General features: G+C 40.5%; 1 protein-coding gene across 2 annotated transcripts; it reads right to left on the bottom strand.

Annotated features, from left to right (window-relative positions):
- Positions 1-15,690: 15,690 nt before the first annotated feature.
- Positions 15,691-17,053, bottom strand: LOC104246498 (transcription factor MYB4-like). Of its 2 annotated transcripts, none has more exons than XM_009802310.2 (3): positions 16,856-17,053; positions 16,612-16,741; positions 15,691-16,318 (listed from the first exon to the last, which is right to left on the bottom strand). In XM_009802310.2, the coding sequence occupies exons 1-3, from the start codon at positions 16,986-16,988 to the stop codon at positions 15,853-15,855; spliced, it is 729 nt and encodes a 242-aa protein (XP_009800612.1). In that variant the 5' UTR covers positions 16,989-17,053; the 3' UTR covers positions 15,691-15,852. The 2 variants fall into 2 exon arrangements, with proteins under 2 accessions (XP_009800612.1, XP_070008623.1); XM_070152522.1 differs by having other exon boundaries at positions 16,612-16,735; positions 16,856-17,016.
- Positions 17,054-24,949: the final 7,896 nt, after the last annotated feature.

The following is a 24,949-nucleotide window of genomic DNA, read 5'->3' as shown; positions in this document are numbered from 1 at the left end:
AGGATATGTCGGGTTCATCCGCCCTCAAATAGGATATGTCGGGTTCATCCGCCCTCAAATAGGATCTGTTGGGTTCATCCGCCCTCAAATAGGATATATTGGGTTCATCCGCCCTCAAATAGGATATGTCGAGTTCATCTGCCCTCAAATAGGATCTGTCGGGTTCATCCGCCCTCAAATAGGATATGTCGGGTTCATCCGCCCTCAAATAGGATCTGTTGGGTTCATCCGCCCTCAAATAGGATATGTCGGGTTCATCCGCCCTCAAATAGGATCTGTCGGGTTCATCCGCCCTCAAATAGGATCTGTCGGGATCATCCGCCCTCAAATAGGATATGTTGGGTTCATCCGCCCTCAAATAGGATATGTCGGGTTCATCCGCCCTCAAATAGGATCTGTCGGGTTCATCCGCCCTCAAATAGGATCTGTCGGGTTCATCCGCCCTCAAATAGGATATGTCGGGTTCATCCGCCCTCAAATAGGATATGTCGGGTTCATCCGCCCTCAAATAGGATATGTCGGGTTCATCCGCCCTCAAATAGGATATGTTGGGTTCATCCGCCCTCAAATAGGATATGTCGGGTTCATCCGCCCTCAAATAGGATATGTCGGGTTCATCCGCCCTCAAATAGGATAGGTCGGGTTCATCCGCCCTCAAATAGGATATTTTGGGTTCATCCGCCCTCAAATAGGATATTTCGGGTTTATCCGCCCTCAAATAGGATATGTCGGGTTCATCCGCCCTCAAATAGGATATGTCGGGTTCATCCGCCCTCAAATAGGATATGTCGGGTTCATCCGCCCTCAAATAGGATATGTCGGGTTCATCCGCCCTCAAATAGGATCTGTCGGGTTCATCCGCCCTCAAATAGGATATGTTGGGTTCATCCGCCCTCAAATAGGATATGTCGGGTTCATCCGCCCTCAAATAGGATATGTCGGGTTCATCCGCCCTCAAATAGGATATGTCGGGTTCATCCGCCCTCAAATAGGATATGTCGGGTTCATCCGCCCTCAAATAGGATATGTTGGGTTCATCCGCCCTCAAATAGGATATGTCGGGTTCATCCGCCCTCAAATAGGATATGTCGGGTTCATCCGCCCTCAAATAGGATATGTCGGGTTCATCCGCCCTCAAATAGGATATGTCGGGTTCATCCGCCCTCAAATAGGATATTTCGGGTTCATCCGCCCTCAAATAGGATATGTCGGGTTCATCCGCCCTCAAATAGGATATGTCGGGTTCATCCGCCCTCAAATAGGATCTGTTGGGTTCATCCGCCCTCAAATAGGATCTGTCGGGTTCATCCGCCCTCAAATAGGATATGTCGGGTTCATCCGCCCTCAAATAGGATCTCTTGGGTTCATCCGCCCTCAAATAGGATATGTCGGGTTCATCCGCCCTCAAATAGGATCTCTTGGGTTCATCCGCCCTCAAATAGGATCTGTTGGGTTCATCCGCCCTCAAATAGGATATGTTGGGTTCATCCGCCCTCAAATAGGATATGTTGGGTTCATCCGCCCTCAAATAGGATATGTCGGGTTCATCCGCCCTCAAATAGGATATGTCGGGTTCATCCGCCCTCAAATAGGATCTGTCGGGTTCATCCGCCCTCAAATAGGATATGTCGGGTTCATCCGCCCTCAAATAGGATATGTCGGGTTCATCCGCCCTCAAATAGGATCTGTTGGGTTCATCCGCCCTCAAATAGGATATGTCGGGTTCATCCGCCCTCAAATAGGATATCTTGGGTTCATCCGCCCTCAAATAGGATCTGTTGGGTTCATCTGCCCTCAAATAGGATATGTTTGGGTTCATCCGCCCTCAAATAGGATCTGTCGGGTTCATCCGCCCTCAAATAGGATATGTCGGGTTCATCCGCCCTCAAATAGGATATGTTGGGTTCATCCGCCCTCAAATAGGATATGTTGGTTTCAGTCTTTACTTTTAAGTGTTGAAGTTGGGAGCCCGCCCAGATAATATAGGCATACATTCAGTCTTTTATTTCAAGTGTTGAAGTTGGGAGCCCGACAAGATAACAGAGGCATACATTCAGTTTTTACTTTCAAGTATTGAAGTTGGGAGCCCGCCCAGATAACAGAGGCATACATTCCACGTCTTTACCCATAGGAGATGCATTTCCTCCTAAGTTCAGTTCTACCAATAGGAGACGCACTTCCTAAGATAAGTTTCACCAGTAGGAGACGCACTTCCTAAAATTCAGTTTTACCATAGGAGACGCACTTCCTAAGCAAGTTTCACCAATAGGAGACGCACTTCCTAAGCAAGTTTCACCAATAGGAGACGCACTTCCTAAGCAAATTTCACCGATAGGAGACGCACTTCCTAAGTTTATTTCACCAATAGGAGACGCACTTCCTAGGTTCAGTTTCACCAATAGGAGACGCACTTCCTAAGAATAGTTTCACCCAGTAGGAGACGCACTTCCTAAAGAACAGTTTTTCCCAATAGGAGACGCACTTCCTAAGCAAGTTTCACCAGTAGGAGACGCACTTCCTAAGATAAGTTTCACCGATAGGAGACGCACTTCCTAAGTTCAGTTTTACCATAGGAGACGCACTTCCTAAGTTCAGTTTTACCATAGGAGACGCACTTCCTAAGTTAAGTTTCACCGATAGGAGACGCACTTCCTAAGTTCAGTTTTACCATAGGAGACGCACTTCCCAAGTTAAGTTTCACCGATAGGAGACGCACTTCCTAAGTTCAGTTTTACCATAGGAGACGCACTTCCTAAGTTCAGTTTTACCGTAGGAGACGCACTTCCTAAGTTCAGTTTCACCAATAGGAGACGCACTTCCTAAGAATAGTTCACCCCTAGGAGATGCACTTCCTAGTTTGATTCATTTTAAGTTCGACCATAGGAGACACAATTCCTAGTCCAGTTTTTTGAAGTTTACCCGTAGGAGACGCACTTCCTAATCGAGATTTTATTCATAGGAGACGCACTTCCTAGTTCTAGTCACTGAAGTTTTCACCCTTAGGAGACGCACTTCCTAGTTTAGCTCATTCCGATTCAACCATAGAAGACACACTTTCTAGTTTGAGTCATTGAGGTTTTTATTTTAGCAGACACATTTGCTAGCAAGAGTTTTGGTTTTACTCATAGGAGATGCACATCCTAGCCTAGTCTTTAGTTTACTCTCATCATTGCATCAGTAGTGTAAGTGAGTTACGATTTTGCTAACGACTCACAAATCTTCCCAGTACAAACTGGGTTAGGAAATTTTGTTTGTTTTGTTTGTTTTGATTGTCAGGGACCCGCCTGTAGAACGAAGGTTGTTGCGTGTCGAAGATAGAAGAAGTCAGGAGTCCGCCTGTAGAACGGAGAAACATTTTTCAAGATCAAGCAGTGACCCACTGGAAAGCAGAAGGTTACAACAAAAATCCCCAGCACTCAATCCAAGATAGAAGCAACAAGAAGCTCGCCCCAAGAATGCAAGTCAACAGTCTGGGATGATCAACAGAAGCTGGTCACCAAAAAACAAAAAAAAACAAGAAGAAAAAAAAAAGAGAGAAAAAAGAAAAAAGAACCCAAATTACGGAAGTGGAGAACAAATGTGGTCTGCTCAAGAACTAGCACCTACAACTAGCAAGTATCAAGGTTCAGATCCAAAGTCTGTATGAAGCACCATTCAAGACTCAAGACCAAGTTTCAGAAGACTTAAGAGATAGGAATCCTTGTAACTAGTAGCTGATAGGCTTAGTTAGTCTTTTTCAGTTTTCATTTTTGTTGTAATGACAGGACCGCGGACCGGAACCTCAACGGAACGGCACCTCGATCGGCTCTTCACCTCGGTACACTTCACTATCTCTCTCATTCCCGAACTACACGTGGCCTGATTCCTGTATAACCAAGGATATGTAGGCAGCTCAGATACCAGGGCTCGGTCACATTCCCTCCCTTTCCTTAAGTGTAGTCCGTCCAAGTAATGGTCGGGTCAAAAACACGTCTAGTCGTTCTTTGTCGGAAAACTCTTCGTGTTTCCAGTCAAAGAGGGGCAGCTGTAAGCACGTGATTTTTGACCCTCCCCGGGAATTTTTACGTTCTTAGCTTAAATATTTAATTTAGGACTAATATAGTTGTTTTGACTAATTTTACTTTAGTTTTCTCGCAAAAGAAAAAATTACAAAAAAAATATATATATAAATTTTAGTTTATGTATCCCTCATAAACTTGAAAAATCAAAAATTACACTTTATTTTTGTACTTTATATAATTTCGAAAATTACAAAAAAAAATATAATTTTATTAAGGTTCTGTAGTCATTTTAATTTTGGAGAAATACAAAAAATATTACTTTATATTTTGTCTTTATTAAAAAACGAAAATTACGAAAAAATAGTTTTATTAATATTTTGTAGCTATTTTAAATCTTGAAAAAATATTTAAAAAAAGATATAGTTTTGTTTAAATACTAGTCTTATTTTTGGTAGTTATTTTGCTTACATAGGACTAGTTAAGCAACGTGTTCCTATTTCTCGGGTCCGGGCAAAAGAATAATATTCGGGTTCAAACTACCCGGTTTTAGGCCTAATTTTCGGACCTAGCCCATAATAAACCGTGTCCAGGACACGTGGGGAACCCCACCACGCGTGGGGGACATATGCCTTAAACCCCACCACGCGTGGGCTCATTTTTCTGGGCAAAGCCATGTCAAATACACGGATGAAACACGGACTAAAGGAGGACTTTTTGAATTTTTGGAAGAGAGGTTACTGTTCATCTTCTTCTTGCTCTTTGAAAGAAGAAGCAAGGAAACCCTACTAACCCATCACCAAAAACCACCCCAAACAACCAGCTCCATCCTGTCCGACACCACCAAACGACCACCCCGTCTCCTCCCAAACTCCCTCGCGACCACTCCATTCCCTACTTCCCCCAGCACCGGACCAACTCCCCCATTGCCCATAACTGCCACCCCAAACAGCTTCCCCCCCCTCGTCGTCACCTCCACGTCAAACCACCGAACACCACCACCCCGTCACCTTCCACCGCGACCCAACGACCACTGCCCACACTCCCAAACGTCCCCTCTCACCCCAGCAGTACCCAAACCAACCAGTCCAAAAACCCTCACCCCAAACCACTGTCCGAACAGCCCCCTCCATCGCCCATCTCCATCGACACCGCCCAAACGACCCCTCGCTCACCAGCAGTGAATCGAACCCAGTGACCATAACCCACTCCCTCACGTTGTCGCTGCCCTTCGAGCGAGGCTGCCCAAGCAGTCCAGTAAACGCCCACCAGAGCCACGTCGAGGAGCAACTGTGTTGCTGCGTGCCAAGCAGTTGCGGCTGCGTTTCTGAGCAGCTGTTGCTGCGCATCTTAGCCTTCGACGTACCGGACCATCGTCCACTACCCGTCGTCACTATCCCTCGACCCCACTCCCTCACTGCCCAAGCAACCACCCCTTCTCCTCCCCATCTCCACGTCTAGTCCACCAAACCTCCGGCTCGACTTCACGTCAGTCATCGCCAAAATAACCCACAGCCCGTCAAGGTCGTCGAAAGAGAGAAGGTGAGCGTCGAGGTCGTTGACAACCTTGGTTCGAGTTTTGTTTCCGTTGAGGTCGTCGTTGTTCGTCGAGGTCCGTTACGTTAAGGACAAAGTAAGGTCCGTTTCTAATCCTTCTCTTGGCATCTTACTCTCCTTAAATTGATGAATGGTAGTTGAATGAAGTTATTTTCTTATAAATGTTGTTACTGTATTCAAATGCATCTTACTTGTGTTTGTTGTGATGGATGTTCAACATGTTGTAATTCTTAATTATTAGGATGGTCAAGTATTAAGAATTGTTGGTGCAGGCGAGAAAAATCACTCATATTATAATTATATTTTTGGCAAATAATCTATTTAAGGCATGCATTTGGGTATGGAATGATGATTCGAATAAATTAATTGCCGTTTCTGTTTCGTTGTGATTTGTCAAGTAACTTGTAGGGAAGAATTTTTTGAAAGATTTTTTATTTACGATATGTCTTTTGGGTTTTAACAGTTAAGTCGTTCATTCCCTTTTCGTAAAGATTTTCCATAACTCATGGCCCTTAATTAAATTTCAACTCTTTAGAAATCGAGGTGTGCTATTGGTTGGATTTTCCGTAGCCCTCGCAAAAAAAAATAGAAAATGTAGCTGCCTTTAGGTTTGCCTTTGTAAATAATAAATGAGACGAGCCTCGCCAAAAATAAAAAATGCAAATTGCGGGGCCCTCAATAATTAGTCATAATAAATGCTTAGAATTTGGGATGAGCCGTTTAGTGAATTTCACTGCCTTCCCCAAAGATAATAACGCGTTAGTCTCTTCAGACGCGATTTAATTAAACTATTTTCTTAAACGCGGGTGCACATTTATGTGACCCAAATCCAAATCTCAATGGAATCGAAATATGTCTCTAGTCACGGGCACATTGATTGTGGCGTAACCCGAGATGCATTTCCATGACGTTGTAAATTCCTTTTAATAATAGAATGAGATGAGCCTCGACAAATAAAAAATACAAAGTTGCGGGGCCCTCTAAATGTATATATATTAAAACACTTAGAATTCGGGACAGGCCGGTTAGCGAATTTTACGGCCTTCCCCAAAATGACAATACGCTAGTTGCGTTAGGCACGCCTTTAATAATTCAATTTCCTTAAACTCGGGTGCACATTGATGTGACCCAAATCCAAATCTCAACGGAGTCAAAGTATGTCGACGACCACGGGTACATTGATTGTAACGTGGTTCGAGATACATTTTCACAACGTTACAATTCTTGATAAAACCAGTTAAATGATGAAAGCGGTTAAAAGTTAAATTTTGCACATAAGTTCACACTTGTATAAAATCAGATAATCAAGCCGAATATAACAGTTTAACGACCGTGCTAGAACCACGGAACTCGGGAATGCCTAACACCTTCTCCCTGGTTAACAGAATTCCTTATCCGGATTTCTGGTACGCAGACTGTAATATAGAGTCACTCTTTTCCTCGATTCGGGATTAAAATTGGTGACTTGGGACACCCTAAATCTCCCAAGTGGCGACTCTGAAATAAATAAACAAATCCCGTTTCGATTGTCCTTTAATTGGAAAAAACTCCCCTGCCCCCGCGGGTGCGGAAAAAGGAGGTGTGACAAAGCGGCTAAGGGAAATATTGCTTACGTCGGGTATTCCACCTCTCCGGAAAGGGCATCCGCTAGGCCGGGATGATATCCGAGGTCTTTACTCGGATAAACCTGCTCATCCATCCTCGATCCTTTCCCTCATTGATGCTCGTGAAAAAAGATATTTTTGACCGATGGCGGAGCCTGATTAAACCTCGATACAATTGAGGGTTGTATATCCTGATCAGATGATTAAGGGTAAAGATCTCACCCTCAACCCTTTCGGTAAAATGACGAAGCATCAACACTATCCTCCAAAAAGAAGGGTAGATCTGACCAAGCGTCACTTAGTATTGGTCGCAGAAATCAAGGATAACCGGGTCTATCTCTAGAGGAGAAGACTCGACAGATTTATCGGGACCCAGGGTGAATGGGTAGGTGTACACATGAAGGAAACCATCCTTAAAGTCAGTTATATTATCGTTGGGACCAGGAATCTCCACCCCCACTGCCTCGCTCCATCGAGAGTCCTCCCTCACCTTGCTAATATCGGTCACGACGCTAGCTTATCGGGACACATGCTCGCACCGGCTCGGTGTAAATGAAGTGGCATCGACATTAAAATCCTCTGACATGTCGAGATCAGGTAAGGTACATTGTTCCAAAGAGGGAATCGCTCTGGTTTCTTCCTTAGGCGATCGGGATGATGATGCAACATCATTCCGTCGGGGAACCGTCCTAGAGGTCCTAGTCATGTCAATGATAAAAATCCTTCTATGAAAAGATGAAAGAGTGTCAAAAAAAAATCTGACTCGTGATCTTGAAGGTGGGGTGAAAGTGAAAAGTGTCAAGCAACTGATGCATTTATAGGAACCGCTGGGGAAGCGGAAAGGACAAGCCAATGGCAGTTCGTGGGTTTCTCGAATATCACATCTAACGGCGGCCTTGCAAAACTTTCTGGAACATGGCATTTAATGCTCTTAAATGGTTAACGTCACGACAATGATGACCTCGAGATGACGGTTCAAAATCGTTCCCTATTACTTCATTCTAGGAAATGTGGAGACTACCTGTATACAGTAAAATCAGAGTAGTCTATTTCTCGCCACCAAGGTGCTTTCGGGGAGTCATATCAGTACCTCGAGGCTGCAGGACTACGATCGAGCTCCCTCCCCCGAGGTTCGCCCACGGCCCAACAAAGATTTCGAGGGTAGGGAATTCCCGAGGCGAACAACCAACATCAGTAGAGTCTAGCATCGTGCCTAGACGTCCCATCCCTTTATCTTTGCATATAATGCACTCTGTACTATATTGTATTCCATATCCTATATAAAGGGAATCCACACCACTTTGTAAGGGGTTGATGTTGCTCCAACTACTCTACACGATATCAATAATATCTCCCCATATTTCTTCTCTCTAACTTACTCGCTCGAGGCCACTTTAGCATTCATCGCTTTCTTACTTGTTCTTCATTTATTGCTTGGTCGTGGCCGTAAAGAGCTTTGCGTGATTATATTTTAACTGTTATCTTATTCCCGACTACCCCCGATAGCTAGAGATCGAGCCAGATATCGACCTCGAGGTCCTTCATCGACCAGTTCGAGGCTCGGGCCGCAAGCCCCTCGGTTTGATTGTTGCCCCGCTTTAGCTCATATTTCTTCATTAAACTTCATACTTTTAGCATCAACTGCTCTAAACAACTAGCATAAAAATAAATCACATATTTTTAGAATCTCATTTAACAAATTTAATTATTTTTATCATTTTCATGGTAAACAATATATATATATATATATATATTGGGCATCTTCATGCAGAATAAATGGGCTAAAAGTGAGTAGACTTCACTGAATTCCTGCAGAAAGAAAGAGGAAATTGGCATTGGTAAGCACTTTTAATGGCCATCATCGAGCTTTGTGCTGAACCAAAGATACTTCTTCAACAGTCCTTTTTGCAGGAAAAAGGTCTTTTTCAACTGTCTAAGGGTCTTATCACGAAAAAGGTTTTTGTTATTTTAAGTAGTTAGCATCTCAATGAAGCTAGGGAGCCTGTCCTAATACGAGAAAGCCATCTCTCTTTTTCGCCATCTTTTCTCTATGTATGATCTTAAGGGGAAAAAAACAAGCCAATAGAAAAGGTGGATTATTCTATTGGTATCTTGAGTATTTTCTTGTTGTTCATAGGTAGGACTTTTTATCGCAAACTTCCATACGGTCACGCAGATCAAATTAACTGACAAAGGGTTTTGGATCATTATCAATTCACTTGCCTTTAACTCGTTTGTTTATCAAAACGAGCATTAAAGCAAATAAGTGATTTTTCCTGATAAACAGAGACAAAGTTAGCCTCAAGAAACTAAAGCAACAACAACGTATGAGATATAAACGCTAGCACATTTTCTTATGTGTGTATCTCATATAGTTTTTTTTTGGTTCCACATTGTACATTTGTAATCCAATTAAGGTTGTATTATGGGTCGGGCCAGGACCTAAATAGGCTAAACGGGCCGAGCCAAACGATCCCGGGCTCTGGCGGGCCAGTCTCTGGCGATCCCGGGCTTAGTGGTCTTGAAGGGTGGAACCGGCCCATTACGAGCCTAAGCTCACATGGTCCCGGGCTAAATGGGCCGGACCCACGGGGCTAAACGGGCCTAAGTATTCCGGGCTATTTTTTTCTTGTAAATTATATATATATATATATATATATATATATATATATAAAATATTAAGCATAATATGTCTAATAATTTTAAAATAACACAAATTGTCTCAAATCAACTTAAAATCTTAAATACGAATGTCTGGAGAACGCGCAAGACAACTCTTTATATGCCTCTTTAAACTGCCCGTGCCCTCCTTTGGACGACGAGTGTAGACTCGACCACAGTTCTTGCACTTTATTATGTAAACTTCTTCATTTTCTTCTACCATATTTAAGTGTTCCAAAACAAATGGGTGCAATTTAGAATCATCGGGAATAATTTAATTTGAATTAAGAATTTGAGTTTGAGAAATGAGAGATGAGTGAAAACTTGAAGACTTGAATACTTCAATTTGAGTTTGAGAAATGAGAGAGATTGATGATTTTGTGAGTAAAAATGAAAGAATGAAGGGGTACTTATAGTTGAGAATAGGGAAAAATTGTGATTATAAAAAGTTTGGGGTTAAAACAAAGTTTGGGGGCCAAATGGCAGGCCAACGACTAGTTTTTTATATTTAAAAATAGCCTTTGGGCCCGTTTGGCCCGGTTGAACTGGCCCAGGCCCGCATGCCAGTTTCGGGCTAAACGGTCCCGGGCTCGCGGTCTATTTTGGGAGGACCGGCCCACAGTGGGCTTTTAGGACCGTTAGGGACCTGCCCGTTTGGCCCGTTTGCTAGTCAGTCCCGGGCTGGGCCCGACCCACAATACAGCCTTAAATCCAATAAAAGAATTGCTTCCCTATTATGTTGGACAAATTCCGGTACTTCAATCTTACGTTCATTCTTCTGAAAGCGATGGCCTCTTCGTAATTGTATAGGCCAAAATCCGGCAAAGGAAATTCAGCACAAAGAGGTGATCATCGTGAAAATTGTAACTTAACAAGGGCAGTTTGACCGAGGTCGGTCAGTGGTGAACCGAACAAGCCGTTGAAGGGTTCATCAAGGCCGAGGTTGAGCAGCAAGAGACAGAAGTAATGACTAGTACAACTTTGGAACTAACAAATGGAATATTTTATTGAATATTCCTTCTATTATACCATTTAGGGTTTTTTGGGGAATATCCCATATAAATAGTAGGAGAGATAAGGTAAAAGGAAGGTAATATTCTAGATAATAAGAATTCTCTAGAAAAGTTGACTCTGAAGTAAAATACAAACATTACATTTCCAAAGAGATTCGATTTGTTGTTGATTCCATATTTCTCGCATCAGATCCAAGAAAGTCTCATATAGTCTTACATCATTATGAGAGAGAGGAATCATCCACCTCATTCAATATTAGGTGATTCATTCTCTTTATTTACATTTAATGCCATTTAATATATTTATTGCTTATCATTATTCTTCAGTCATTCATAACCGTATCATTTAATGTACATTGCATTAAATCTGTATTAACGCAACCCCATGTTATTCGCATAAATGTATTTTAGATCTAGAAATTATTATCTTTAACTAGAATTTATATGTTATCTTCTTATCTAATTAGTTTAACAAAGGGTTTTATGCTTTTTGGTCAAACAATGATTTGACAGCTATCTCACTTGTGGTACATGATCTTCTCAAATTACATGTTATGTTTTCTGTCTTTGTTGAAATAATCGTAAAGTTATGATATATTGGTTATTGTAGGAATTAAACTTTCGAGCCCGATATCGATAAAATTAACTCACGGTCAAACCTCTTAACCTTGCGAATTGATCTCGAATCGTCCGAAATTCGAACTCAGCCACACACGCAGTCATAATACATAATACGAAGCTGCTCAAGACCTTAAGCCATGATAGAATTTAAGGGTCCACCAAACTCTATAGAGAATCGGGTTCTCTATTAGTTCCCACAGAACATACACACACTGCAGTAAGTAAATGGCATAATGGAGTTTTATGTGGAAAACTCCCAGCTCATGGGATCAAAAAACCACGACCTACCCTTGTAGGATTTCAACTTCATTATTGATCAACTTTCAGATTACAACCTATGAATTAACCTCTTAATCCCTCACTAACTTGTAACACTCTATTACAAGACACTTTGTAATAACTATATTATAAAGATTTTAAACCTAGGAATTAACCTCTTAATCCCTCACTAACTTGTAACACTTTATTACAAGCCACTTTGTAAAAACTCTATTACAAAGACTTTACAACTCGACTAACCTTAGCCAAGGCACAAACACAGGGGTTTATGAATTACAAAGATTTCCTACACAATGCTTCTAACTGAGCTAAGTAGGAATTACAAGTAGAGTGCTTTAACAAAGGTATAACACAACTAAGGACATGTAATAACTTCAATACATGGAACTGGTCCTTGGTTATGTTGTTCTTTGTTCTTGATGCCCTTGGGAGTCAATTGCAAGATTGACACAAACTTGAGAGAATGCTTGATGAGTTTTTTGAATATGCAAGTAATTTGTTTTACCTTTTCTTGATATTAATATCTCATTTGTTACATCACTTGAATGATGTAAGCAAGTTAGGTAAAGAGCATTCCTCATAAAGTTGACTGTTGCACTGTTTCTGTACTGTAGCGTGTGCAGGCAGCAAATTTACAGTTGGGACAGTTGACTTGTACAGTCTCATCGGGAACTGATAGATATCTTTTCCCTCTGCTGTTCCTTTGACTCTGAAGAGTTGAATAGTGTTCCCCACCGGAGACTTGTTGATCTTGAGTTCTTCAGGATATTTAACAGGTTCCTTATCTGGTTCTTAATAGTAAGTTTGTTAGATCATCAAAACATAACAGGGATACACATATAACCTATCAAGCCACCGAATGGGATGCTAATTCTCAAAACGACCGGTTGGGTCGTTACAGATATAAACTCCAAAGGATATTCTCAATCATTTGCAAACACACCCAAACCAAGCAAACAACAATTTGGCAGAATTAGATTTTTGAATTCAAAGCTTCAAAGATTTTTAATGACTGTCATGGAGTTTTTAATAGATTCAGTCTTCCAATTTAATTTAGTCGGTTCTGATTATTACTATTTAGTTATTGATTCCAAAAAGATAAAACAAATCATTAATAAGTTTACGTTTCTGTTTCACCAAATGCAAATCCAACTGTTTCAGCTTCTGTAATTGTGAATTTTCATCTGAAGATTGGAATTTTTATAAATTTAACTTTAACTATTTTTGGCCTGCAATATTAAAAGCACTTATTTTTTGGGAGTGATCTCATTTTGGAGTTTCAATCTTGATGGTTGTGGGACGGCGGATATAAGAAGAAAAGTGAGGCACCGGTGGTTGTGACGAGAAAAAGAAAAATTGGTTGAGCACCAAAATTCATCGGAGAAGAAAACAATGAGGAAGATTGTAATGGTATAAATGGTAAATTGTATATCAAATTATAATTAAGCGATAACTTATGTAGTGAGAATAAATAAGTTTCTAAAATAGTATAGTTATGTAAAAATCTCCCGTAACAATTGTTGTGTGAGTGACAAATTTCTTATAGGAAAAATACTGAAGTAAGTTTGAAATAAAGGTTTAACTCATATTTTTGTTGAAAGGTAGGCGAATCATGAAGTTTTAGATGTTGTATCACTAACGATAGTTGGCTTAGTTCTTTTTTAGATGACCTGATATAGCGTGTACCAATCAAGAAACCAAATAAAGAAGCCTAATGGTATTTTATAGAAATAACACCAGGTAGTCACTCTTAAGTGCTGCTATTTAAGAATTAGCCAGTTGATAAGTTGGTATTTTACCAAATTATTTTTTCTGGATACTTAGACTTTTGTATAATTTTGTTGAGAAATTAAGACATTTGTTGAGATTTATTGGCATATTTCAGGTATCAAATGATTTAGAGAAGATATGGATTAAAACAAGTCAAAATAAGTTAAAATGAGAAAAATGAACTGTTGCTAGATTATGCTCTTCGTGATCGCGGATTCGATCCCGACTCATAGTTGGCCATATTATATTGCACGCGATCGTATCCATTTATTTTTTAGTAGTGGATTTGGACGTCATCACCAGTGCATCTTGAATTTCAGTTTTTCAGTTTAAATTTTTGAGACAAAAATATCATAAATTGTCTTGAAGTTAAAAATTTTAGTTTAAAATTTCAGGATAAAAATAAGAAGTGATTAATCTCTAAATAGTTTCTTGAAACTGGCTATATGTGCACTTGCCCCTCTTCGTAATAAGCTTTTGGGCTTCTTCGTGCAGACTAAATGGGCTAAAAAAGAGTGGACTTCGCTAAATTCCTGCAGAAACAAAGAGGAAATTGCATTGCAAGCACTTGTAACAGCAATCATCATGCTTTGTGCTGAACCAGAGACACGTTTCAACAGTTCTTTTTGCACTGTCAAAGGGTGTGTTATCAGAGAAAAGGATTTTGCTTGTTTTATATAGTTAGCATCTCAATGAATCTAGAGATCATGTCCATTACAACGACAAAGCCATTTCTCTTTTCTTTTTTTTCCCCGTCTTTTCTCTCTCTGTATGATTCTAAAAAAAAACCAGCCAATACAAAGAGTGGATTATTCTATTGGTATCTTGAGCATTGTCTTGTTGTTCATAGGTAGCATTTTTTATCGCAAACTTTCATAAGGTTCGCACAGATCAAATTAATTGACGAAGGGTTAACTTGCCTTTAACTCGTTTGTTTATCAAAACCAGTATTAAAGCAAATAAACGATTTTTCCTATTAAACAGAGACAAAGTTAGCCTCAAGAAAATAAAGTAACTACAAAGTATGAGATATAAAAGCTAGAACGTTTTCTTATTGTGTGTATATCATGGAGTTTTTTTTCTTTCTTCACATTGTACACCTGTAATCCAATAAAAAAATTGCTTCCCCATTATGTTGGACAAATTCTGGTACTTAATTCCATCTTATGTTTATTCTTCCGAAAGCGATGGCCTCTTAGTGATTTGACAGCTATCTCACTTGTTGTATTTGAACTTTTAAAATTACATTTATGTTTTTTGTCTTCGTTGAGATAATCGTAAAGTTATATGTATTCATTATTGTAGGAATTTAATTGGCAAAACTGACAAATTGGATTAGTCATAATAACATTTTAAATTACGTACGAAATACTTGAAAATAAACTACATTTATTCTCAAGATTAAATATTCTATGGAGTGATGACATAACTTTTTCTCATTTGTCGTTGTTATAGAAAGTGCCCGCCAACATCCATAAACTATTAATTGTACAGGGAAGATACTTGGTAACAGCCAAAAGGCAAGATAAGAATCCTGTAATAACTATCTACCGTGACAACTCAAAAACAGATTTTCACACTTTGCCTTCGTGTTAGTGCAAATAGGAATGAGAATACAAATATTTTCACACTTTGCTTTCGTATGACGTCTTTATAGAAGATTAAGTGGCCAGTTATAGAAAAAATTTCATACGTCACACGAAATCAATTATTCTATGATTATTTATGCAAAAGATATGAGTGAGAGTAATGTAAAAATATCGTATTATCTGTGCAATTTGATATGTTATAGCAACATATTATTTTTCTAATTTTATAGGTTATCAATTAGTGATTATTAAAAAAAATTTATTTGTATTATTTTAAACTGACATGATTATATTAATAATTTTTATATTGTTACTGCATACAATTTATGCGAAATAATCACTAGCTACAGAAACTCTTTCTGAGTTTATGAAACCTTTAATTATACTTTTCTCTACGAATTTCATAAAACTGATTGTCAATCTATTTAGTTTCTCGAATTATGTGTGTGTTCTTATATGCAAGTAATTTTCATAATTAGCATAGATTCATGTAAGAAGTAACGTATATGGTGTTATAGCATTTTGATTAATCACATTTGTGCAATTATCTGTAACACTCAAGCAAAATCAGAACATGTATATTTTCTGACAGTACAGATCATAACTTTGTTTATATAGATTCTTCATAAAATATTAGTTTATGATAAAATTAAATTACATTTTGCGATAACATTCAAGCCGTAGCAAATGATTTAAGTCAGAGAACGATGATATATATGAGTAAAGAGACAAAACGCTATACTTCTTTGGGTATTAGTTGTTAACAATTGTAATCATCTAAGTCAAACGAGGAAAGAAATTCATGACCTATAAAAGGCGAAGGCGGACAGACAAGTTCCCAATCAATTGAAGGAACTACGTAATCAGTACTTCTACTGCTGAAACTAGTATCCACTAGAAATGGTTCTGTCCAAAAGCTTCCACTATTTTCCATTAATATTCCTTCTTCTTGAATAACTTGATAATCAGTGGTGTAACATGAGAGTTGTTCACTTGATGATTGCTTAGGTGACATTTGGGAACTTAATTCCAGATTAGTAGGACTTATTGCATTCTGATTTTCCACACTCTTTCTTCTTGTACCGCTGGCCTCATTCATACTCTTACTTTCACTATCACTTGAATTTGGCGCATAATAATTAGCGCGCTTCTTAAGAGAGGTGTGCCAATGATTTTTTATCTCATTGTCTGATCTTCCAGGCAAGTGTGCAGCAATTGTCGACCACCTGCATGCAAGGAACTACAGTCACACCTCTCTATAACAAGCATCCTTTATAACAACACCTCAGTATATATAACAGCCAAGTTTTCTCTGGAACAATTTTTTATGTTATGTTATACGGAGTAATAATATTTTACTATAGCAGTCAAAAAATATCGGAACAGACGAGACTGTTATAGAGATGTTTGACTGTCTATATGATTAATTTGTTCAATTCCGCAGGTAGCTCACTCGGCTGGCATTGGCATGCATGTGTTAATTAGCTAGTAAAAATGGACGTATAGAATTAAGAAGTACCTATTTCCAAGTTGAGCATGCAGCTTCAAGATGATGTCGTCTTCTTCTTTGGTGTAATTCCCTCTTTTAATATTAGGCCTTAAGTAATTCATCCATCGAAGTCTGCAGCTCTTTCCACACCTTGCTAAACCTTTACATACAAGAAACAATAATCAGTTAATATATGTGAAAGAAAATATAATATATATATATATATATATATATTCTCAAATTAAACATTAAAATGAACCAATATAATTCTCACCAGCATGCTTGGGAAGTTGGCGCCAGTTCCAGCAGCCATATTTGGTAACATATGCTGCTAACTTCCTGTCTTCTTCAGGAGTCCAAGTCCCCTTCTTCTTTCCATTTTCGTCGTAGCTAGTTGTTCTCACCATCTCTCACTCTCTTCTCTCCAGGAATAACACACACACAGAGTTATAACTAAGTGGAGAAACTGTACGTACCTCTTTCCTAGACACCTGAGTCTATTTATAGAAAGCGAGGAGAACGTGTAACACGTTGCAAATGGGGCCTTCTGTACGAATGAGGCTTTTCCAAATGGAAAATCCTTTATCCTTCGTCAACGCCTTTTTCTTTTTTTTGGGTTTTTTTCAGTCTATTACCTTTCGACTCGACATTTCTTGACAAATAGACCAATCATTAAACTTGTGGTGCGAGTGAAATTACACGGAAAACTATACCACATGACCAAAGGGAGAAGAAAAAAATGGAAAAAGAAAGAAATCAATTGACTACTGACCAAGCTATAGAATATTTACCAAGACGAGTGAGGGGAAAATTGTCATTAAGTATAAATAAGAAGCTTAATTTGAATTGTATCTAATTTTATGAAAGAATTACTTTAGAATAGACTAAAAATAAAATAGAGTAGTACTTATCACGCAAAGCAAAACGGATTAAGTATATAATAGTTGTGGGGTCAACATGCCCATTCCCCACCCCCTAAATAAATTAAATAAATCTTTTAAAACAACCAAGCATTGCGAAAAAAGAAAAGGCTTTGTTTTTATCTCGTGCAGTACAGATACAGTATCCATGATCATGCTAAGTCACAGAGATAGTAAAATAAAAACAATGTGCAACTTAAATATTATCACTCAATTATAGTATTTCATTTTATTCACAAATTATCACTCTTTAAATTTTATCACGTTCATATTTCAGTTCTCAGTTAGGTCTTTCTTAATAGTTTGGACCAAACATTTATTGGAAGAAAACATAACTGTACAATATGACCGGTCCAAAGTTTTGTCTGCAACTATTCTTATTTAAAAGCAACACAACATACTAGCATTTACAACATATATACATGTACTTAATTATATTGTGTTAATATATGTTCATGGAAATATCCTGGACTGCCTTTTAAAATCTAACTGTTAATGTATGCTTGATCAACATTCTGTAATGTGGGTGTGCGCGTGTTTACCTTGAAAATGGTATTAACAATTATATTTAATTTTGTGGTTATAAAAATATGTGATTTATTTCAATACTAGTTGTTAGACAATAGATGCTAAGTGTAAGTAAAGAAAATAAGATATGCAAACCAATGCTGTCGTAAGACTGGGCCTTGAGCTGGCTGGAACAAGGGGCCTCGAGGTCTAGTTAGGGCAGTTAGCAATGAACAATTGATGAAGAAACAATGATATCGAAGGCCTCGAAGATAGCCTTTTGCGGTTAATAATGTGCAATAAATGGAGAACAATAAGTGAACAATAAATGAACAAGCAATAGATCTGTAGAATAATTGTTGAGCACGTTTAGGCAAGAAAAGCAGAGAATGTTCTATTGTATTGAATTCTCGTCTGTGTTACAAAATGACAAGGGTTCCCTTTATATAGGAGGGGAGAATCCCAACATAGTACATGCCTAATAAATGCTATTGGTACAACTGTATAATGGCTCAGTACGAAATTGTACTATTCTTGCAGACCTGGTCATGAGCTCTAACCACGTGTCCTTGGGAGCTTTCCCGCCTTTCCATGACAATCATCGATTTGTACTGCTCCGAGATTGATCACATTGAACCTTCGATATGCTCCCTCGAGGACGCGCCTCAGGGTCAAACTTCAAATTCTGCATCGAGCTTCTCGAGGTCGGGCGTGGAGTGCCACAGTAACCCCAAAGTCGAACTCCCCGATTTTGGTCGTATACAGATAGTCCCCGCGTTTCTTAGAATGAAATGGTAAGAAACAATCTTGAGTTCTTGCCTCTTCGATACCCCCATTGTGATGTCAGCAACGTGAGATCATTAAATGATGTGACCGAAAAGTTGTACAAAGGTCTTGTCAATACGGTTCTTAAAAATCCCACGAACCGCTATTGGTCGCTCTTTCAACTCCTCCAATATACTTAGATGACTCTTATAAATACTCAAATTCCCTATCTTTTAAACCTTTACAACATCTTCAAATTTTCAAATCTTTGTTAATAGTTTCCAGTCTTCATCCTTCTTCTGTGTTCACTTCTTTGTCAGCTCACTTTGAAACTTTGTTATAACCATGGCCAAAACTTCTAAGACAATACCTCAAAAAGAGGAAGCCTTTTCTTTGTTATGCTCGTCTAAGAGCAAAAAAATAGCGCCTCCTCGTATTGAGGAGTATATTCCTGGGCCCTTCGAGACATCCTTCGATTTCAAAATTGATAAACCTTCTTCGGTACCGGGCCAATGCGAGCCCATGTCTCGGTATATTAGTCTAATAACCGACATAGAGAAGGTGAAAATAGATTGCCACTAGGGAGAGGCGGTACAAGTAGAGATCCTTTTATCGGAAGAGGATATAACTACACATAGAGCTGGTTTCCTCAGCGTATATACCTATCCCTTTACCTTAGGTCTTGTAGATTTTTCTTCTCCACCGATAGACCCGGTGATCCTCAATTTTTGTTGACAATATCGAGTGACGCTTGGTCAAATTTATCCCTATTTTTGGAGAATCGTCTATTTGATTAGATATTTCTCGAACATGGTTGAGGGGATGCCTTTTACCCTCGATCATCTGATTAGATTGTATAGCCCTCATCTCTATCGAGGGGGCCTAGTCAAACTGCAGCGTCGATCTACCAAAGCATTTTTTGCCAGCATCGACGAAGATAAAGACCGGGGGTGGATGAGTGGCTTCGTTCGAGTCAGGATTTTGGACCTCATCCCTGCCGAGAAGATGCCATCCCATGAGGAATAGAATGTGAGACGTAATTATCATTACACCGAGCATGTTTTATCATCTGAATGTCCTCTTTTCCCCTTTCAAACTAATTCCTTTCTTTTTTGAATTGATTCTCCTCCGGTTGCGTAGCCACCGTGTGGTTCCCCAGTATGGTCAAAGACCTCCCAGTCTAGGTTAATCTCTTAGACTCTACCTCCTCATACGACAAGCACGTTTGGCGTAATTTGGCCAAAACTCAATGGGAGGCCAAAAATCATGGTACGCCCTCACCACTGTCACTTCTAAGTTCCTTATAAATAGATTTCTTGGCGGTATGTTTGACATTTTACGCTTGTGCAGGCCTCGGGGAAGCCGTTTCAATAAGACTGCCTCCTCTTGGCGAAGAGGAGACCCAAAAACTCGCCAAAGATATAAAGAAAAAGAAGGAGACGTCAGCGGAGTCCCCGAAACCAAAGAAAGCTAAGGCTTGAAAGCCTAGGGCCAATGCAATGGTCATAACTCCAAGCAGCTGCTGAGAGTCTTCGCACTGAAGACGAAGATGATGACGGTTGCCCACTGGTACATAGGGCAAGACGAAATGCTGATGCTTCGAAGGTTACCGGGCAGAGACTGCCGAGTCAGAGGTGGCCGATGCGATCCCACCTCGTATTGAGGAGACCCTGGAGGAGGGTTTGGATGCAGTCCCCGAGATGACCATTGAACAGGATACAACTTGTGCCGATGAGCACTTGGTTGGTACATTCGGAGGATCCAACTCTGAGGCCCTTCGGGGGTGAGTGGAAGCCCCAATAGAGGTTGATGCCATAGGCGATCTTCAACCAGGCCCGTCATTTCCCCCAGGGCAAATACGGGATGCCCAGAACAGGGAGACTCCCGATGTAGGGTCATCCCAGGGAGAGGATGATGCATTTGGAGATTCTTTTGCCGGTGTTGAAGAGGATGCTGATCTCGATGCCCCAATCGTTCTCGAGGAGGCTGCAAAACTCCAAAAACAGGCGATTTTTGACATAACCTTTGTGCCTTGAGTTTTGATCTTTGTTTTCTAACTTCTTTACTTCGTGCTATAGGTCACAATGTTGTACGACCATGCCTTTCCAAGTTACGAGCTAAACTGACTCATTGTGAGGAGGAGTTCGAGATGCTCACTTCGGAGTCGAATGAGCTAAAAACTCTATATGCCCGAAGGGAGAAGGAGCTGAACAACCTTTGAGCAAGCTCGAAGAAAGTGCTCCAAGAGCGGGCCAACTTCATCGAGCAGGTAGTTCGGTATTTATGATCTTTCCCTTTGTTTTCATAACTTAGTGTTTATTACCTTGACTCGGCATTTGCAGATTGAGTGAAAGGATTCCCTAGCGGGGCAACTTCGGGAGGAGATTGCGGCCAAAGATGTCGACATCCTTGAACGAAGTGGTACAAGGATAGCATGTCCTCCGAGGGGAGCTGGCCTCGACTCAGAGTCTTCTTCAAGGTGCTAAAGTGGAGGCTCACCAATTCAAGGCGCTTCATGCTGAGTCGGCTATCGCGTTATCCACGGCCAAGTCTGAAGTAGATGCACTCATATTCTCGTATTGGGAAGATACTGCTGCAGCGAATACTCGAGCAAGGGAGATATCTGAAGAGGCCGAGCTCAAACTGGCTCACGCCCTTGCACATGCTCGATTAGAAGCTAAGAGGCAGGCCTTTGAGGAAGTGCATGCCAAGGGTTTTGATCTATCTACCGAGATCGAAGAAGAGAAGGCCTTGGAATAGGAGTCAGTAGCTCCGACTACTTCAGACGAGGGCTCTACAAGTATCTCGGGGAGTAGCGAAGATGAAGACTAGGCCACCTTTGCTCTTTTTACTTCTTCTTCTTTTATATGAGGACTCCGCATGAGAGTTTTGTAAATGCACCTTTGTAAATATATTTTTGGAATGCAAAGGATTTTCTTGTTTAATGTCTTTAAAGTTTTGCCTTTTAGTGTTCATGCCAAAGTCAAGCTTCGAGCTTGAATTTAACTCATTCGAGCTCGGTCTTGGAGTAACAGAGACCCTTGAGATCGGGTTGTTCTGGTTTTAATCGCATACCTTCCCTAGGTCGGGTTGGTAGGTAATCGATTTGACTCCTTGATCCCTAGAAAACTATATGGTGACGTCATTCCTGTGACATGACCATGAAGTGACCTAAATGGCCCCGTCGGTACATTTTCCCAAAAAGTCTTAATTGTTTTGTCAGAGCTGATTGGCTATAAACATTAATGAATAGTTGTCGCTCTTATTATATATACTTTCTTTCCTTTCATTGAGGGCTTTACCGCTTTGTGAAACTCCCTTTCTCTATAGAGTTCCTTTTTTTTGCGCTAGTTCTAGTGCCGCATCAGATTAAAGCTTTCGCCTGAGTTTTCATCTTCCCTTTCTTATTTTGAAGGAATCATGGCTACCATGCCCAAATCCTCTCACCTGAAATAGGGAAGTCCCACCTCTGCTTCCCGCCCGGCCGGTGGTACACCGCCGGTTTTGGCAAGCTAACTTCAAACTGTTTCATCTCGATGAAAGATTTTACGATAGAGAAACCTTTTGACGTTTTGGGCCATCAAGAACATGCATCGAGGTTCATTCGATCAATAGAAAAGAGACACCTCGAGGATGTGAGGAGAGACTGTGGATGGAGAGAAAAGGTGAGGCTGCAGATACCCTCCCGGGAAGAGGATATTATGGTCTGTGTAGAGGGGTTTCTAAATGTGTACACGTACCCTTTTATATTAGGCCCTCTCGATCGACTCGTGCTTGAATTCTGTCGAAGATATCGAGTTACTTTGGCTCAGATCCATCCATCTTTCTAACAGATCATGTTGATGATGAGATTTTTCGCTGAAAAGGCCGAGATCGAGTTCACCCTTAGCCACCTCATCAGATTGCATCGGCCTTTACAAAATCGAGGTCTAATTATCCTACGATGCCGATCCACCAAGCCCTTTATTGCTAGTGATGACAAGGACAGGAATCGAGGGTGGATGAGTCGGTTTGTTCGAGTGAGGACTGTTGATATTATTCCTACGGAGTTCCTTCCATTTCTCAAGAAATGGAATTTCAAGCGTAAGTGATGTACTGTACTCTATTATTTTTGTTCTCAGTGGAGCCAGACTCTATAAGGATGTTTTCTTTCCTTTTCCACAACAATCCCGTGGATGCCAAATGAGGTCCCCAATCTTACGGACTAGGGCCGCAAACTGGCGGTCTCTTTGACTTATGACTAGCGTAAGTGGCGAGATTTATCGAAGGGAAAATGAGAGGCTAAGCACCATGGTATGTTCTATGTAGTCCTTCTCTCGAGGAGTACTTTCCTTTACGTACACTAATTTCTTTGTTGCAGGCATCAGTGAGTTTTCTAAGGTGAGACCGTACCATTTCGAGAAGGAGGAGGAAGGAACTTCGACTTCTGAGACAAGGAAGGATAATAAAAGAAAAAGATCCTCAAAGGACGAGGATTCCATAGTAAAGCAGGACCCGCCCGGGGGCACAAGGAGGACATTGCCGCTGACGAAGATCTCATATTTATCGGTTGTTCTATGGATATCAATGCACCCGGATAGGATGATTCTACATTGAGGGCTTGAACTAGGAGGCCTCCCCAGACTATTGAGCATGCGGGGCTCGAGGACCCTAGTCTTGAGGGAGAGATTCCACAAGAGAGGAGGGGCAAAAGTTCTTCATTACCTGATTTGGCATCTGATTCTCGGACGTCGGGAAGTACTCCGAGGGAAATGGGCTTTGACGTATCTCCGCCCAATCTGAGCGCCTCGAGTTTCTCTATCAGAGACAATGAGACCAAGCCGGTAGATGCGAAATCGACCTTCGAGGAAGCTCAACGACTCTACTCTTTGGTGAGTTTTGAAGTCATTATAACTTTTCTAACTTCATACTTTCTTCTTTTTAACTGAACCTTCTTTCTCATAGGCCTTCGATAATCTCAAGTCTGAGCTGCTTCGCTGTGAGGCTAAGTTGCATAAAGCTTTGAATGGGCAGATATATCTCAGGCTTCTTTATGATAAAAGACAAGAGAGCTGATACGTCTTCGATCAGAGTTGAACCAAAGTCATGATTACGAAAGCAACCTTGAGAAACAGGAAACCTCTATTTTGAGGGAATACAAGCTTCTTCTCCCATCTTTGAAAACTAACATTTCGGTATCTCGGTTGTAGAGAAAGACTGAGACGCTGGAATGCCTTTAGGACAAAGCCAATCAGGTTAATTCTGAATGCAACGAATTGAAGGCACATATAGATGCTCATGTTGCAGCCAAAAGAAATGCTTTGGATAAGGCCTCCTCCCTCGAGATACAACTTCGTAACGCTCAAGAAAGCAACTTGGTCCAGACGAGCAGGATTGCTAAGCTTGAAACAGATCTTTTGAAGATGTAGGCCGAAGTTGTGGACGCTCGAACCGAAGGTGAAGAGGTTCGAGCAAAGGCTGATAAGAAGGTGGCCATCTATCTAAAAGATGTTACTGAAGCTCATACGAAGTTGAGGGGGGCTTCCGATTGAGAGAGGAGAAGCAATGAATATGTCTGATGCAGATCCCGGAGGGAAACTCTCGAGGAGATTCATGGTAAGGGCTTCGATCTCTCGAAGGAGATAGAGTAGGCCAAGGCAGATGAATTCGATGCTAAATTCCTTATTTCCGATGCTGAAGACAATGAGGAGGAGGCTAGTAAGGGATCTGGTCCCGAGGGAGCCGATAGGGACATAGTCCCCGAGGGGGGAAAGGCTAAGATCCCGAGGGTAGACTAGGTTTTCTTTCTTATTCTTTGTATAGGGCTCCCTGTAGGAGTGTTGTAAATGTATCTTTGTACCATTATTTATAATAAAAAAGGAACCCTTTGGTTTTCCCTTTATATAAATTTCCACTTGCTTGTGTCTTTGTTTATGTTTTGAGTTTTGATGCTTGCCGATAATTAGTCCAATATGTTGGACTTTAAGATAAGAACCCTTAGGTTGTGCTTGATGAGCAATTGATAATAGTTGACTGTTTAGGGCTCGGTCCTCGAATCAAGTTTTGACTCGGGCTCATTGACCATTAGGTTTTCAACATATTTGCCTTTAGGCTCTTTAGCTCAGCCCTAAGGCTCCGTGGATCGGCCATGAGGCTCTTTAGATTGTCCTTGAGGCTCTTTATGTTGGCCTTGAGGC

Source organism: Nicotiana sylvestris, chromosome 7, assembly GCF_000393655.2.
Source record: "Nicotiana sylvestris chromosome 7, ASM39365v2, whole genome shotgun sequence".
In the NCBI taxonomy this organism is placed as follows: Eukaryota; Viridiplantae; Streptophyta; class Magnoliopsida; order Solanales; family Solanaceae; genus Nicotiana; species Nicotiana sylvestris.
Note: the sequence above shows the minus strand (reverse complement) of the source record. Positions and strands in the feature narration are given on the sequence as shown.